This window comes from Myotis myotis, unplaced genomic scaffold (assembly GCF_014108235.1).
Source record: "Myotis myotis isolate mMyoMyo1 unplaced genomic scaffold, mMyoMyo1.p scaffold_m19_p_2, whole genome shotgun sequence".
In the NCBI taxonomy this organism is placed as follows: Eukaryota; Metazoa; Chordata; class Mammalia; order Chiroptera; family Vespertilionidae; genus Myotis; species Myotis myotis.
Genome location: NW_023416324.1, coordinates 69854245 through 69870462, shown reverse-complemented (window position 1 = coordinate 69870462; position 16218 = coordinate 69854245). Strand labels below are relative to the sequence as shown.

The 16218-nt window shown below is 42.5% G+C and overlaps 1 protein-coding gene across 1 annotated transcript in view; it reads right to left on the bottom strand.

Moving 5' to 3' along the window:
* BRDT (bromodomain testis associated) overlaps window positions 1–15728 on the bottom strand; it is a 34546-nt gene extending 18818 nt beyond the window's left edge. The window contains exons 1-9 of the mRNA XM_036351372.1: window positions 15534–15728; window positions 11497–11634; window positions 9750–9864; window positions 9200–9372; window positions 6014–6355; window positions 3635–3763; window positions 2776–2955; window positions 1109–1278; window positions 353–642 (exon numbers count right to left, since the gene is read on the bottom strand). Coding sequence (XP_036207265.1) covers window positions 353–642; window positions 1109–1278; window positions 2776–2955; window positions 3635–3763; window positions 6014–6355; window positions 9200–9372; window positions 9750–9864; window positions 11497–11634; window positions 15534–15722 — 1726 coding nt within the window. The 5' untranslated portion in view covers window positions 15723–15728. The remainder of the gene's footprint in view (window positions 1–352; window positions 643–1108; window positions 1279–2775; window positions 2956–3634; window positions 3764–6013; window positions 6356–9199; window positions 9373–9749; window positions 9865–11496; window positions 11635–15533) is intronic.
* Window positions 15729–16218: the final 490 nt, after the last annotated feature.

Sequence of the window (16218 nt, the reverse complement as noted above, 5' to 3'; positions counted from 1 at the left end):
CTGCCAGCCGTGTGGCTGCCTGAGCCTTGGCCCTTGCAGCCACCGCGGTTTTCCTGAGCCTTGGCCCAGCCCTCGTTGCCTGAGTCTCAGGCCCTGGGCAGCGGCAGCCACCATCCTTGGCTTGCCTGAGCCTCGGGCTGGCCCTGGGCAGTGGCAGCCGCCATCTACAGCTTGCCTGAGCCTCAGGCAGCTTTGTCTGGAAGGACACAGCGTCAAGTCCCCACCCACCCACGTGCCTCGCTGAGCACGTAGCTGTGGCTGCGGCACACACAGCCTCCTGCTGATAGGTCATTATGGCATGATGGTGTGATGAGTATTAGCATATTAGGTCTTTATTATATAGGATACCTACCATGAGGTTTTAGTGGTCTTTTTCTTAGACATGCAGAAACATATTTTTCTAGCTCTCTTAGTGTTGTTGTTTTCAGTGTTTCAAAGTCTATCTCTATATCCTCATGGTTAGAATTTCTCAGTGAAGGTTCTCTTGAATGTATTATATGAAGGACTTTTCCAAGTTTATCTCCAGGGAGTTTGTTTATATCCAAACTTAACCGCCTTTTCTCATCATGGCTCATAGGTTTAGCATTATCTTCATCCTCAGATTCCAGAGCCAACACTGGTTGTTGCCTCTTCTTTGGCTCACTGCAACAAAAATTAAATTTAGTCAAATCTATTTTACAAAATATGAAAGCCTAAGTGACTGTTATGACTGAATGACTGGTAGACTAGTTGCTATGATGCTCACTGACCACCAGGGTGCAGGAGCTGCCCCCTGGTGATCAGTGTGCTCCCACAGCCAACCTCCTGCGGTCCCTCCCCCCAGTCGGCTGGCCCTGATCTGCCCCGATAGAGGCCAGCTGGCCAACCTCCCACAGCACCCCCCCCACCCCCCCAGCAAGCCAGCCAACCTCCCGCAGTCCCTCTCCTTGTCTCTCCCCCTAGAAGGCAGGCCCCAATCGGCCTGGCCCTGATCGGGACTGGGCAAGATGGCCCTGATCAGCCCTGATCACCAGTGAGGCCTAGGGACCCCACCGGTGCACGAATTCTTGCACTGGGACTCCAGTTTTACATAATATTCTTTTAATAAAGCATCATAAAATATTCTTACTTGCTCTTAGATTTCTCCTTTATTTTCATTTGCTTAAACTTCTTTCTTGGATTTTCATCTGTGTTATTAACCTTTCCTTTTTTCTTTTCCTGTTTAGATTTGCCTTTTTTTTTTAGCTTATGGCGTGGTACTTGGGATAGAACTTGGAGTTGCTCACGAACAGCTCTAATCTGATAAAGGAAAAATTAGATAATAATTAAATAATTAAAGACACTGGAATAAAATGATGCACTCAAAAGTCAAGAGTATCCTTCACATTATATTTTAGATTCATTTAATATAACTTTTCTCTTGAGTTCGAATTTCATTTTATGAATTCATTATATTGAAGGGTATATATTAAATTACAAACACTAACTATCATGTGCTCACCCCATAGCTTAAATATTCATCTAAACGAGACCTAGAATAATTAGCATTTCAGGTAGTCATAAGTTTTTAATAATTGATTTTTCAGGATTTAGCTTAGAGCAGCTTAACATTTTATCATAAAAAGGTAGCAAATATTAAAGATATCATCCATAAAATATCTCTGATTATGATATATAAATCATTTCAAAGCAAATTAGCTCATTGTGGTTAAAAATATAAATAGCCCTGGCCATTTTGGCTAACTGGATAGTGTCGACCTTCAGACTGAAGGTTCCTGGGTTTGATTCCTAGTCAGGGCACATGCCTGGGTTGTGGGCTCAATCCCCAGTAAGGGGCTATATAGGAGGTAGCCGATCAATGGCTCTCATCATCTCTCTCTCTCTCTCTCCCCATTTCTGAAATCAATAAAAATATATTTTAAAAAGTAAAATAAAATAAAAATATAAATAACAAGATTTTAAGATGTAGATATTTTAGTAGGAAAGAATATTAAACATTATAAACGTGTCAATAGGTAAATAGAGCCACAGTTGCTAAGTGACGTAGATATAACAGCTTTTAATCTACACAAAGGATTTTATAATAGACTAGAGGCCTGGTGCATGAAATTCATGCACTTGGGGTGAGTCCCTCAGCACAGCCTGCACCCTCTCGCAGTCCGGGAGCCCTCGGGGAATGTCAGACTGATGGCTTAGGCCCTTGGAAAGCCAGCCTAAACCAGCAGTTGGACATCCTTAGTGCTGCCGTGGAGGCGGGAGAGGCTCCCGCAACCGCTGCTGTGCTTGCCAGTTGTGAGCCCAGCTCAAGGCTTCTGGCTGAGCAGTGCTCCCCCTGTGGGATCACACTGACCACCAAGGGGTAGCTCCTGCATTGAGCGTCTGCCTCCTGATAGATAGTGCATGTCATAGCGACCAGTCATCTCACTCTTAGGTTGATTTACATATTAGCCTTTTATTATATAGGACTAGAGGCCTGGTGCACGAATTCATGCACTGGTGGGGGGTCCCTTGGCCTAGTCGGCAATTGGGGCCGATTGGGGCTGGCGAGCCTGGGCAGGGCTGCGGGAGGGCTCCAGGGCATGTCTAGCCCGTCTCGCCCAGTCCCCCAGCAGCAAGCTAACTTACCGATTGGAATGCCTGCCCCCTCGGGGTCAGTGTGTGTCATAGTGACTGGTAGAACGATCAAAGAATGGTCGAATGAGCGGTCAGACATTTAGCATATTACGCTTTTAGTATATAGGATCAGCAGCAACAGCTCATATAAATACAAAAACTTGTATCAATACACTTAGCTACCTGCTTCTTAAGGTTTGCAATACACTCATCTTCAGAATCATTAGAAGAGTTATCTTCAGAGGAAGTTTCAGTACTGCTTTCTCTACCAAGGGACTTTGTGGTATCTGTTTTGATATTATATACAGGCTTACTCTCAACAGGCTCATCTGGGATCTTTGCAAAATGCATTTCAAAAACATCCTAAAATAGAAAATCAGACTGTTAAGCTTTTCTGTATTTTTTATTTAATGCAGCACTGTCCCCTTTTAACAAAAGCTACATTTTGGTGTCATATTTTTATAACAGTTCTGGTTTTCCTTGTGGTCATCATTTTGTAATATATAAACTTATCAGGTCATTATGTGTAAAACTTAAAACATATACAGTGTTACATGCCAATTATATCTCTATAAAACTAGATAACAATTACCAGAAGAAGAAATATAAGACTCATGCTTACCCTCCAGCCAACCATAGCAACTTTTCTCACTTTTTTCAGGTAACGCAGACCAAGTAATATTGGGAATCTTCTTTCACAGATCTCCTGCCCTGTGGTTGGCAGTCTACTACCTTCCAATAGTTCAGCCTCAAAAGTCCTTAGGTCTTTCCTTTAGTGGGACATGGGCTCCAGTCAACCCTATCTGAGATATCTACTGTCCCCGTTTCACTAATATTTTCCCTAATATCCTCTATATGGTGGGCACTTTGTTAAAAGATTTGCTACTAAAGGATGCTATACCTCAAGAAACAAACCATCCCACCAATTTAAAAATTGTATTTTACTACTTGGGTGTTATTCTTTATCTCTTGAGTTATGGTTCTAAAATTTCTAAACTATATTCAGAGGAAATTCACTTTCAGAGCACAGGTAACAACTTACCTGGAGCATTCTTGCCATTGTCACTATTTCATGATCTGGAGGATTGTATCTGTAGCAATTCATGAACATTAATCTAACATCTGCAGCAAATTCATATGCATCCTTATATTCTTGGTTGTCCATTTTTCTCTAATTAAATGAAAAATTACAGGATTCACAAACATAGCCAATAATTATTTGACCACCTATATTGCAAACCTTTCTTATCTTAGAGATAAGAAAGGAGGGCATTCCAAGTAAAAAAAAAAGAAAAGGAAAGAATAGGAATAAAATCACAACAGCAGGAAAACAAGATGTTTTCAGATAATCTTGGATAGACAAGTTTGAACATAGAAAAGCAGTGAAAAGGGCACCTACATCTAAGATGTATATTACAATTGTCCTAGGAATGAAGACATTTAAAAATGAACAGAAAAGAAATTATCAGCAAGGGTTACATTTTTAGGTAGCTGCATATTAAGTATATAGAACAGTGGTTCTCAACCTGTGGGTCGCGACCCCTTTGGGGGTCGAACGAACTTTTCACAGGGGTTGCACAACCCTTTCACAGGGGTCGCCTAAGACCATCAGAAAACACATATATAATTACATATTGTTTTGTGATTAATCACTATGCTTTAATTATGTTCAATTTGTAACAATGAAAATATATCCTGCATATCAGATATTTACATTATGATTCATAACAGTAGCAAAATTACAGTTATGAAGTAGCAACGAAAATAATTTTATGGTTGGGGGGTCACCACAACATGAGGAACTGTATTAAAGGGTGGTAGCATTAGGAAAGTTAAGAACCATTGATATAGAAGAATGAGGATGTAGAGTAGCCAGTTAGGCAGACACTATAAAATAAAAACTACCAACAGACAAGTAAATCCTTTAGACAGCTGGGCAAAACGTGTGTATTAATGAACAATTCATAAACAAATACAAAAGGCCAATAAACAAATGTAACATGCCAGACCTCATTTGTAATTGAAGAAATGCAAAACAAAAGCATGAAACAATTTTCTACCCATCAGATCACTGGAGATTTGAATGTCCTCTGATTGGGATCAGGGAATTTAACTCCCTACCTTTTGGTGTACAGGATGACTATAGCCAACTGAGCCCTAGTGTCTGAAGCTAAAAAATTACTAAAAAAAAAAGAATAAAGACAAAATATAGACACCTAAGACCTCATGGAAGAGCCACACGTTTGCACTTTTGTGAAAAGGAAAAAAAACAGAGGAAAAAGTAAGATGAAAAAATGATGGTAAACACAAAATTTAGTAACAGGTTAATAAACTTAAAATTGATGATACAATAAAATAAAACTGTGTGTTAAATAAAAACCAAACTTCCAGACCAGTGATTTTGCAGCCAATGTTTGGTGGCACACTGGTGTGCCACAAGAATTTTTAAAACATACAATACCCAATTACTTATCAGGGGCACTGACCTCCTTTCCTTTAGATTGTCAAGTTAAAAAATGACAACAGCTAACAGAAGAATAGCCATTGGTGTGAATGAATAAAACTCATACCTATTTTTCTTTTGTGAGACTGGCAAAAAATATAGGGCTTTTTTTGTGAGCTACAGAATTTTAGTAATTAGTTTGTGTGTGCCATGAGATGAAAAAGGTTAAAAATCTCTGTTCCAGACAATAAATAAGGAGTACAATGAGTACAATTTACCAGGAAGATAGATAACAATTCTGTAAATGCTATAGTTGTATTCTTTTAGTAATTTCCCTTAAAATTAACATACATAATTAAATTTTGCCAATAATTTAAAGCTTCAAAATCAGCAAGAAAACGCCATGCAGAAAGGGTTATAAACTACATAAAAATGTTTTGCATTAGAATTATGAATTAAAAATATTTTTCATTTGTGAGATTGGCAAAAAATATAGGGCATTTTTTGGTGGCTCAGTTGGTTAGAGCATTGTTCTGTACACTGAAAGGTATATGCTGATCAGGGCACATACCTAAGTTTTGGATTCAGTCCCTAGTTGGGACATACTCATAGGAATCAGCCAATCAATTTTTTTATCCTCTCTCTCTCTCTTTCTCTCTCTCTCTAAAATAAACATATCCTCAGGTGAGAAAAAAAATTATTGAATATATAATGATAATGTTCACAATATAGTAAATAAAAATTCAGGGTACAGTTATATACTGTAACTCAAATATTATAGGAAAGAACCATAGATATGCTTGATTAGAAGAAAATAAAAAAATATACTGTTAAATGTTCCCATGATTCGCACCAGGTGGTGGGACTACTAATGATTTAAATTTTCTTCTTTATCATTTTCTGAATTTAAAATTTCTTTCCAAGGACACAATCACTTTTATAATCAGGAAAAATAGTCCCTCCTATTAAGACATTTACCTTGATAGTTCCAAGATCCATTGGATTTTTCACAATGTCATAGTAGTTATGGAGTCCCAATGCATTAACATCAACAGGATTATAAAAGGGCCATGCGTATGAAAAGTGCTTCTTTGCAAACAGTTCTTTCAGAATCTCACTACAGTGCCTTAATGGTTCAGTTACTTTAACTTTATATTGTTGCTGAGAATTCGGCAAAACATTCTTCCCCCCACTTTCTTTTACAGGTAGCATTTTGCCTGTTTTTTTTTCTGGAAGTGCTGGGGAAGGTTCACCACTTGCTTTAACTACTGAAGTTGTAGGAGTTGTTGTATCTGCTTTCCTCTTTACACCCTTTGTAACCTAAGACAAAACAATTCAACAATAAAACTATAAGGTGACATTCAGAGCAACAATTTTCTTAAAAAAACAAAGGAAAGCATTATTAGCACCAAGTCTTCCACATATTACATATTAGTAAAAGTTATTTTCACTTTTATAGACAAAGTAAGTGATTTACATATTTTTCTTCCCACCCTGAAAGAATTCTCTTGTGTAAACCTTTGAGACCAATGAAAGATAGAAAAAAAGTCAGTTATACAAAAAGTTTTTGAATGCCTGAAATCAGCTAGAGTGTATGAATTTTAAAAGAAAGTTATTGACCCACCAAATTGTGAGTAAATAAGTTACATCACACACACATATAAAAGAAACTGCAAAGATTCTAAACCAGTTCAAATCCTACCTAAGAAATCTCCAGAGGAGAAACCAAGATGGCGGCGTAGGTAAAGACCGGAGATTGCTGCCTCGCACAACCACTTCAAAAATACAACTAAAAGACGGAACGGACATCATCCAGAACCAAAGGAAGGCTGGCTGAGTGGAAATTCTACAACTAGAAGGAAAGAGAACAGCATACCAAGACTCAGAGGAGGTGCGGTGCGGAAGTAAAATAGAGGTACAGAGGTGCATGCGGAGAGGGTTGGTGGCTGAGGACATGGTTGTCTTTTTCAATTGGGAGGGAGTCTCAAGCTCTGAGCTCCAGTTCCGGGCGAGTTTCTGGGGACCCAGACTCATATGAGAGAAACTGGACTGTCTGGCATCGGTCAGAACTCGAGGGCAGCTTTCTCTCGAAGGTTCTTGCAGCGATTGCCGGGACACTGAGAAGCAGGGCCTCTGAGGGCAGGACTGAGAGCAGCCATAACTGCTTGCTCTGCCCTGTTGATCCCCTGGTACCCCGCCCTGCCCAAGACACTGAGGCTTTTGCATATGAAAGGCCTGGCCCTTTGCAATCTGATAATTACCTAACAAACTGCAGCTGGCCCAAGGCCCCCCGGGCAACTTGCATTCATTCACAGCTGAGCTCCTTCTGAGCAGCCTCAGGCAGAGGCTAGATTAGCACCTCCTGAAAGATCCAGGAGCTAGTGTGCCTGGTGGTCAGAGTGCCTGGTGGACCATCCAGATTGCAGCTCCTCAGATTCATAAAGGACACACTTGGGGGGCAGACTCAGTGAGCACCAAAGCCCCACTGAAGCAAGTCTTGCCCCAGAAGGGTGCCTCCAGTACAGAAGTTCTCCCACTGCAGACACAGCTGATTCTCACAGCCAACTGGCCTGGAGGTCAATCCCTCCCAGTGTTACCTACAACAATCAAGGCTTAACTACAACAAGACTGTGCACACAGCCCACAAGGGGGTGCACCAAGAGTGTCTACCTCAGGTAATTGGGGAGGCTGAGCCACTGGGCCCTATAGGACACCTAGTACAGAAAGCCAGTCTATCAACACAGCAAAGCATAAAAAAATGCACAACGAATCAGGACATAAATGACAGAAATGGAGGAAAGCAAACTACTAGATATAGAGTTCAAAACCACACTTTTAAGGTTTTTCAAGAATTTTCTAGAAACCGCTGATAAACTTAATGAGACCCTCAAGAAATCTAATGAGACCCTCAATGTTGTGATAAAGGACCAACTAGAAATTAAGCATACACTGACTGAAATAAAGAATATTATACAGACTCCCAACAGCAGACTAGAGGATCGCAAGAATCAAGTCAAAGATTTGAAATACGAAGAAGCATAAAATACCCAACCGGAAAAGCAAAATGAAAAAAGAATCCAAAACTATGAAGATAGTATAAGGAGCCTCTGGGACAGCTTCAAGCATACCAACATCCGAATTATAGGGGTGCCAGAAGAAGAGAGAGGGCAAGATATTGAAAACCTATTTGAAGAAATAATGACAGAAAACTTCCCCTACCTGGTGAAAGAAATAGACTTACAAGTCCAGGAAGCGCAGAGAACCCCAAACAAAAGGAATCCAAAGAGGACCACACCAAGACACATCATCATTAAAATGCCAAGAGCAAAAGACAAAGAGAGACTCTTAAAAGCAGCAAGAGAAAGAAACTCAGTTACCTACAAGGGAATACCCATACGACTGTCAGCTGATTTCTCAACAGAAACTTTGCAGACCAGAAGGGATTGGCAAGAAATATTCAAAGTGATGAATAGCAAGAACCTGCAACCAAGATTACTTTATCCAGCAAAGCTATCATTCAGAATTGAAGGTCAGATAAAGAGCTTCACAGATAAGGAAAAGCTAAAGGAGTTCATCACCACCAAACCAGTATTATATGAAATGCTGAAAGGTATCCTTTAAGAAGAGGAAGAAGAAGAAAGTGGTAAAGATACAAACTATGAACAACAAATACACATCTATCAACAAGTAAATCTAAAAATCTAGTGAATAAATAATCTGATGAACAGAATAAACTGGTGATTATAATAGAATCAGGGGCATAGAAAGGGAGTGGACTGACTATTCTTGGAGGGGAAAAGGGTGTGGGGGATGCAGGAAGAAACTGAACAAAAATCGTGCACCTATGGATTAGGACAGTGGGGGGGGGGGCGGTGAGGGCAGAAGGTGGGGGGGAAACGGGTGGAGGGGAGCTATGGGGGGAAAAAGAGGAACAACTGTAATAATCTGAATAATAAAGATTTAATTAAAAAAAAAATTTAAAAAAAAAGAAAGAAATCTCCAAAATTTGGTTCACATATAAGTTTCTGTTCATAAATGTATACAGACCACTGTAAGATTGACCACTATAAACTAAAGGCCAATTTTCATATTAACTTTTTTAAAGTATAGACATCTCAACAATCAAACTTACACTCAACTATTTTAAAGCTGCAGTAAACTTGCCTGGGCCACTGTTTGTGAGGTGGAGTTGGGTGGAGCACCTTGTGCCATATTTAAAGGAGAAGTAGATGATTCAGGAAATACAGAGGGACTCACTTGTGGCTTAAATACATTTTCTGATCCTTTAGGAGACTGTTTTTCTTTAACTGAAGAAACTGCTACATTCTGTTGAGTGCCTGGTAAAGTGTGAACGAATATTTGAGTAAAATACAAAGCTAAGATATTTTCCTTAGTATTTTACATTAATCTATTTAATTCAACTTTTTAGCAATTTAAACATGGCACATTCCCACTCCTCCTTTAAACCCTCCCACACACACCTGTTGAATATTGTTAGGCCAATTTAAATTTAGCAAAGACTTCAAAACCTGTTGTTAATGGTAGGCTTATCAATTTTACTCAAAAAGATGTGTAACATAAACTCAGACTAACAGTCAGGTGGTAGTAAACATAAGCAAAACATTCAGACATCTTGGACACACACACACACACACACACGGACACACACACTCATATATATGAAAGAGAAAGAGAACATAAACTTCTGGCTTACCTTTCTTTATTCTTTCCTTACCACCCACAACTTGCTCTTCTTTTGGCATCTGTAATAATTTCTGTTTAAATAAATTCTCTAGAGCTTGTGCCATAAGAACAATGTCATCTCCAGGCTACAAAAGATATAAAATATGCCATAACGTTACACAGTATGGTCACTGTACCAAGTACTTCTTAATCGTACTTAAATCCATTGTTTTGTGTTTTTTTTAATATAATGGTATATTAATCCAATGGTTTTCAAGAAGATATTACAAATATTAGTACCAAGTTTCTATAAATCAGGCTATCTTAGAGAAGGTAGTAACATAGCACTTTTCATCTATCACTTCTAAATTAAGTTTAGAAAGAAGTGTAGCAGCTCATATTTTAGATTCTAACATCCTACCCCTTTAACTTCTAAAAAAGACCCAAGATGCCTTCTGAGCAGAGTTACAACTCAACCAATCCCACTAATATGAAAAGTATTAGAAATTAAAATTTCTACCTCACAAATAGGTTACAAAACTTATTCATGGCTATGCAAATTACTTGACTATGCAAATTCAGTTTTCAGTTAACTAAACAATAAAATGACATTATTGAACTCAATTTTTAAATTGTAACTACTTTGCTTTGCTTTACTTCACTATTGAGGGGAGGGGAAAAAAAAACACCTCAATTAAATTACAAAGCAAAAGTCTAAAGCCGAGAACACTTATTTCTAAGTTAGGGAGCTCAGGAGAATTAGTGAACTTTATTTTTAAAGTAGAGGCCTGGTGCATGAAAATTCACCGGGGGTCCCTCAGCCCGGCCTGCCCCCTCTCACAGTCCAGGAGCCCTCAGGAGCGGGAGGTGACCCCGTGACCAGAGGAAGGCGATGCCCCATCACACCTCTGCTGCCGCCACTGCCGGCAGCACAAGCCTCGGCTGGCCCCGGTTACCTGAACCTCAGGAGAATTACTGAACTTTATTTTTTAATGTTAATTTAACAATATGGAATTGTTAAATTAAAAGGAGGTTGCCAATGGTACTTTGAGAGTATCAGTGGTTCTGAATTTAAAAAAATGATATTGGCTAATAGTCTTAAATCTTTTAAACATATAAAATGGCACTGATAATTACCTTGGGAAGCAAATAAAAACCTCTGTTACCTTTCTGTGTCACTAGTGATTCTGAATAAATGGGACATAAGTTTAAAATGATTAGATATCACAGAAGAGTTAGGAATCCAATTTCATGGGTGAAATGTGAAGATTATGTTCAAAATGACCACATATATTATCAACAGGCTAATGCATTAACAGATGCAAATACTACTACTGGTATATAACAGAGAATGTGTCTGATCTTAAATTTGTCATGAAGTTTGTAACTTGTTTAGCTTCTTAGGTTATGGCCAGGGATTCACAACGTGAAAATGTAAACAAGATTAGTATATAATGAGATTTATCATCTTATAACTAAAATGGCAGAAGTGCATTGGAGAATATTTTGAAATAATACTTTACCCACAGAAGCCAGCTATCATTGGTATTTCATTTTTAAAAGCATAATAAGTCATTATAGGTATTCAGGAAAAAATATAGCAAATAGATTGAACAAATATTGATAGGTGAAAATTAGGAAAACTAGTAAAAATAATCATTATCCTTAAAAATACGTAAAATACCCCAAATCAAGACGATATTTGAAATCAGTTCACTTGTTTATACACATCTCCTATATGTAACAGCATAGAATTAGCAAGCATAAGGCTTACAGACCTTGTTGTATAAATAACAATTCGAGAACATTGTTCTGAAGTCTTCTATGCATCCTGAAGCCTCCACATAATACTTATTTTCCAAGCGCTTCTTAATTGTACTTAAATCCATTGGGTTTTTGATAATGGTATAATAATCCTATAGTTTTCAAAAAGACATTAAAAATGTTAGTATTAATGAATGAACTACAATTGGCACACAAAGAAATTTAAGGAATGCCATAACCTGGAAACCAAAACCATCAGTTATAAAAAATAAATCTGATTGCCATGGCATTATTTTTCAAAATGGAAAAAAAAAATCATTAAAAATAACAAACACAAGAATGTAAAAGTAGAATCATACTGGAGAATAAAAAGGGCATGAAGAAAAATAAATTAGTGTTTATTGACTCTGAGAGATCCAGAGTATAATCCCAGTTCCATGACTTACTTTTATTTTACACACTAGAGGCCCAGGGTATGACATTTGTGCACTGGAAGGGGGTGTCCCTCAGCCTGGGCTACACCCTCTCGTAATTCCGGGACCCCTTCGGGGATGTCTGACTGCCAGCTTAGGCCGGCTCCCCCTGAGGGGGGGGGGGGTCCTTAGGGCTGTGTCAGAAGCGAGGGAGGCTCCCGCCACCACCCTTGCGCTAGCCAGCTGTGAGCCTGGCTTCTGGTTGAGCAGCATTCCCCCTGTGGGAGAGCACTGACCACCAGGGGCAGCTCCTGCAGTGAGCCTCTGACCCGTGGTGGTCAGTGGGAATCATGGTGACCGGTTGTTCTGCCATTCAGTTGATTTGCATATTAGTCTTTTATTATATAGGACTAGGGGCCCGGTCCACGAAATTCGTGCACTGGGTTGGGGGGGGGCGGTGTCCCTCAGCCCAGCCTGCCCCCTCTCACATACTGGGAGCCCTCAGGCGTTGACCCCCATCACCCTCCAATCGCAGGATCGGCCCCTTGCCCAGGCCTGACGCCTCTGGCAGGGGACCCTCATTTCCCCCCATCACTGGTTCTGCCCCCAGCCCAGGCCTGGGCAGGGGACCCCCAGACCCCTCCGATTGCTGGCTCTGCCCCTTGCCCAGGCCTGATGCCTCAGCCAGAGGCGTAGACCCCCATCACCCTCCAATCGCCTGATCGGCCCCTTGCCCAGGCCTGACGCCTCTGCCAGAGGTGTCAGGCTTGGACAGGGGATCCCCATCTCCCCCCGATCACTGGCCCTGACCCCTGCACGGGCCTGAGGCCTCTGGCCCAGGAATCATGCCTGGGCAGGGGACCCCCATCTCCCTCTGATCGCTTGCTCCACCCCCCGCCCAAGCCTGACGCCTCTGACCCAGGCTTCAGGCCTGGGAAAGGGGACCATCATATCCCCCCAATCCCCGGCTCCGCCCCCCACCCAGGCCTGATGCCTCGGCCAGAGGAGTTGACCCTCATCACCCTCTGATCACCAATCACTGGATCGGCCCCTTGACCAGGCCTGAGGCCTCCGGCAGAGGTGTCAGGCCTGGGCAGGGGACCCCCAGGTCCCCGCGGTTGCAGGCTCCGCCCCTGCCCAGGCCTAACGCCTCTGGCCTAGGCATCCGGCCCGGGCAGCGGGGACCCACAGCTGCAGCGGCCCGCGATCGTGGGCTCCGCTTTAGGCCCAGGCAAGGGACCCCTAGCTCCTGGGACTGCCAGCTTCGACCGTGCCCAGCTCCCATCGCTAGCTCCTCCCCTACTTCCTGCTATCACTGGCCAGGGCGGAAAAGGCACCTGATTCTCCGATCATGGCTGGGGGGCACGGCAAAGGCGGCTTCTTCCTGCTTTCCCTTTCGCCTCCCTGCATTGTGCCTACATATGCAAATTAGCCGCCATCTTGTTGGCAGTTAACTGCCAATCTTAGTTGGCACTTAATTTGCATATAGCCCTGATTAGCCAATGAAAAGGGTAGTGTCGTACGCCAATTACCATTTTTCTCTTTTATTAGTGTAGATTACTTAGCCATTCTGTTATAAGATGGCTAAAAATTCCTAACGTAAAACCTAAAGTTGAATTCTATTTGTGATGCAACAATCTGCCAGGAACTGTCAAGAGCAACATTCATGACAACCACATTAAAAAGTCAAGTGACGCCCTAGCTGTTTTGGCTTAGTGGATAGAGCATCAGCCTGCTCTATTGGTCCCCAGTTCAATTCCAGTAAAGGGCACATATCTCAGTTGCAGGCAACCAATCAATAATTTTCCCTCACATCAATGTTTCTCTCTGTCTCTCCCCTGCCCCTCCCTACCACTCTCTCTAAAAATCAATAGAAAAATATCTTTGGATGAGAAGTAACAAAATAAAAGTCAAGTGACATAAGCTATGACAAGAAAGCATGTACACAAACTGTTAAAACAATAATTTCAATACTGAGAAAAATGAGCTTTGTTGTTTAGGAAAAAATACTCATTGGGGTATTCTTTAGTGGTGCTGAGTAAATCAGGTGCTTATTAAATATCTATCTATATATAAAGTGTCCCCTTGGAATTTCAACTGGGAGAAGTTCGATCACTCGCTATGACATGCGCTGACCACCAGGGGGTGATGCAGAACATGGCAGGTAATGGGGGGTGGGGGGGTGCTGAGGGAAGGAGGAGACGGGGAGGTGGGGAACCTGAGTGGCCCTGATTGCTGGCCAGGCCTAGGGATGGGCCTCTGGTATTTTATAATATTAAAGACTAGTTTATTTGTTTTAGAGATTTACAGTTTTGTTTTAAAAAAAAGTAATATAATTAATTATAAGACACTAGGGGCCCGGTGCACGAAATTCGTGCACTGGGTGTGTGTGTGTGGGGGGGGGGGGTGGCCCTCAGCCCAGCCTGCCCCCTCTCACATACTGGGAGCCCTCAGGCGTTGACCCCCATCACCCTCCAATCGCAGGATTGGCCCCTTGCCCAGATCTGACGCCTCTGACAGAGGCGTCAGGCCTGGGCAGGGGACCCTCATTTCCCCCCATCACTGGTTCTGCCCCCAGCCCAGGCCTGATGCCTCTGGCCCAGGCATCAGGCCTGGGCAGGGGACCCCCAGATCCCTCCGATTGCTGGCTCTGCCCCTTGCTCAGGCCTGACGCCTCCGCCAGAGGTGTCAGGCTTGGACAGGGGACCCCCATCTCCCCCCGATCACTGGCTCTGACCCCGCCCAGGCCTGAGGCCTCTGGCCCAGGAATCATGCCTGGGCAGGGGACCCCCATCTCCCTCTGATCGCTTGCTCCACCCCCCGCCCAAGCCTGACGCCTCTGACCCAGGCTTCAGGCCTGGGCAAGGGGACCATCATATCCCCCCAATCCCCGGCTCCGCCCCCCACCCAGGCCTGATGCCTCGGCCAGAGGAGTTGACCCTCATCACCCTCTGATCACCAATCACCGGATCGGCCCCTTGACCAGGCCTGAGGCCTCCGGCAGAGGTGTCAGGCCTGGGCAGGGGACCCCCAGGTCCCCGCCGTTGCAGGCTCCGCCCCTGCCCAGGCCTGACACCTCTGGCCTAGGCGTCCGGCCCGGGCAGCGGGGACCCACAGCTGCAGCGGCCCCACGATCGTGGGCTTCGCTTTAGGCCCAGGCAAGGGACCCCTAGTTCCTGGGACTGCCAGCTTCGACCGTGCCCAGCTCCCATCGCTGGCTCCTCCCCTACTTCCTGCTATCACTGGCCAGGGTGGCAAAGGCGCCTGATTCTCTGATCATGGCTGGGGGGCAGGGAAAAGGCGGCCCCAGGGCCGCCTTTCCCTGCCCCCCAGCTCTTCGCTCCCCCCTGGGTTTCCGATCACTGTCAGTGGCAGGGGGCTTCTTCCTGCTTTCCCTTTCGCCTCCCTGCATTGTGCCTACATATGCAAATTAGCCGCCATCTTGTTGGCAGTTAACTGCCAATCTTAGTTGGCAGTTAACTGCCAATCTTAGTTGGCAGTTAACTGCCAATCTTAGTTGGCAGTTAACTGCCAATCTTAGTTGGCAGTTAATTTGCATATAGCCCTGATTAGCCAATGAAAAGGGTAGTGTCGTACGCCAATTACCATTTTTCTCTTTTATTAGTGTAGATACTTACGGGCAATTGTAGTTTCACAGCATCCACAGGCTGCAGAAAAGGCCAGGAAAAACTATGCTTCCATAAAGCCTTCAAGACAACTTTTTGTAGATACTGCAGTTGATTTGTCAATCTCCCATTTTTCTTAGTATTTATATACTCTGGTGGTGGAGGGTTAATAATAGCTATTTGTCTACTTGGCAGAGACATTCTTAATTGCTTCAAATTCTGATATTCTAATGTCTACAAATACATGTTCTGAAAAACAAAACAAAACTGAGTTATTTTCAAATGGTTCTATAGGAACTGAAAGTATTATTTAAGAATAACAGAAAATAAACAAATGGGACTACATCAAAATAAAAATCTTCTGTACAGCAAAAGAAACCATCAACAAAACAAGAAAGCCTACCATATGGGAGAACATATTTAGCAATGATATATTTGATAAAGGGTTAATATCCAATATATATAGGGAACTCATGCAACCTAACAGACAATCCAATTAAAAAATGGGCTAAGGACCTAAATAGTCACTTTTCCAAAGTGAACATACAGATGGCCAAGAGACATGGAAAAAATGATCAAGTCACTGATCAACAGAGACATGCAAATTAAAACAATGAGGAATCACCTCACACCTGTCAAAATGGCTATCATCAACAAATGATAAGTGCTGGTGAGGATGTGGAGAAAAGGGAACCCT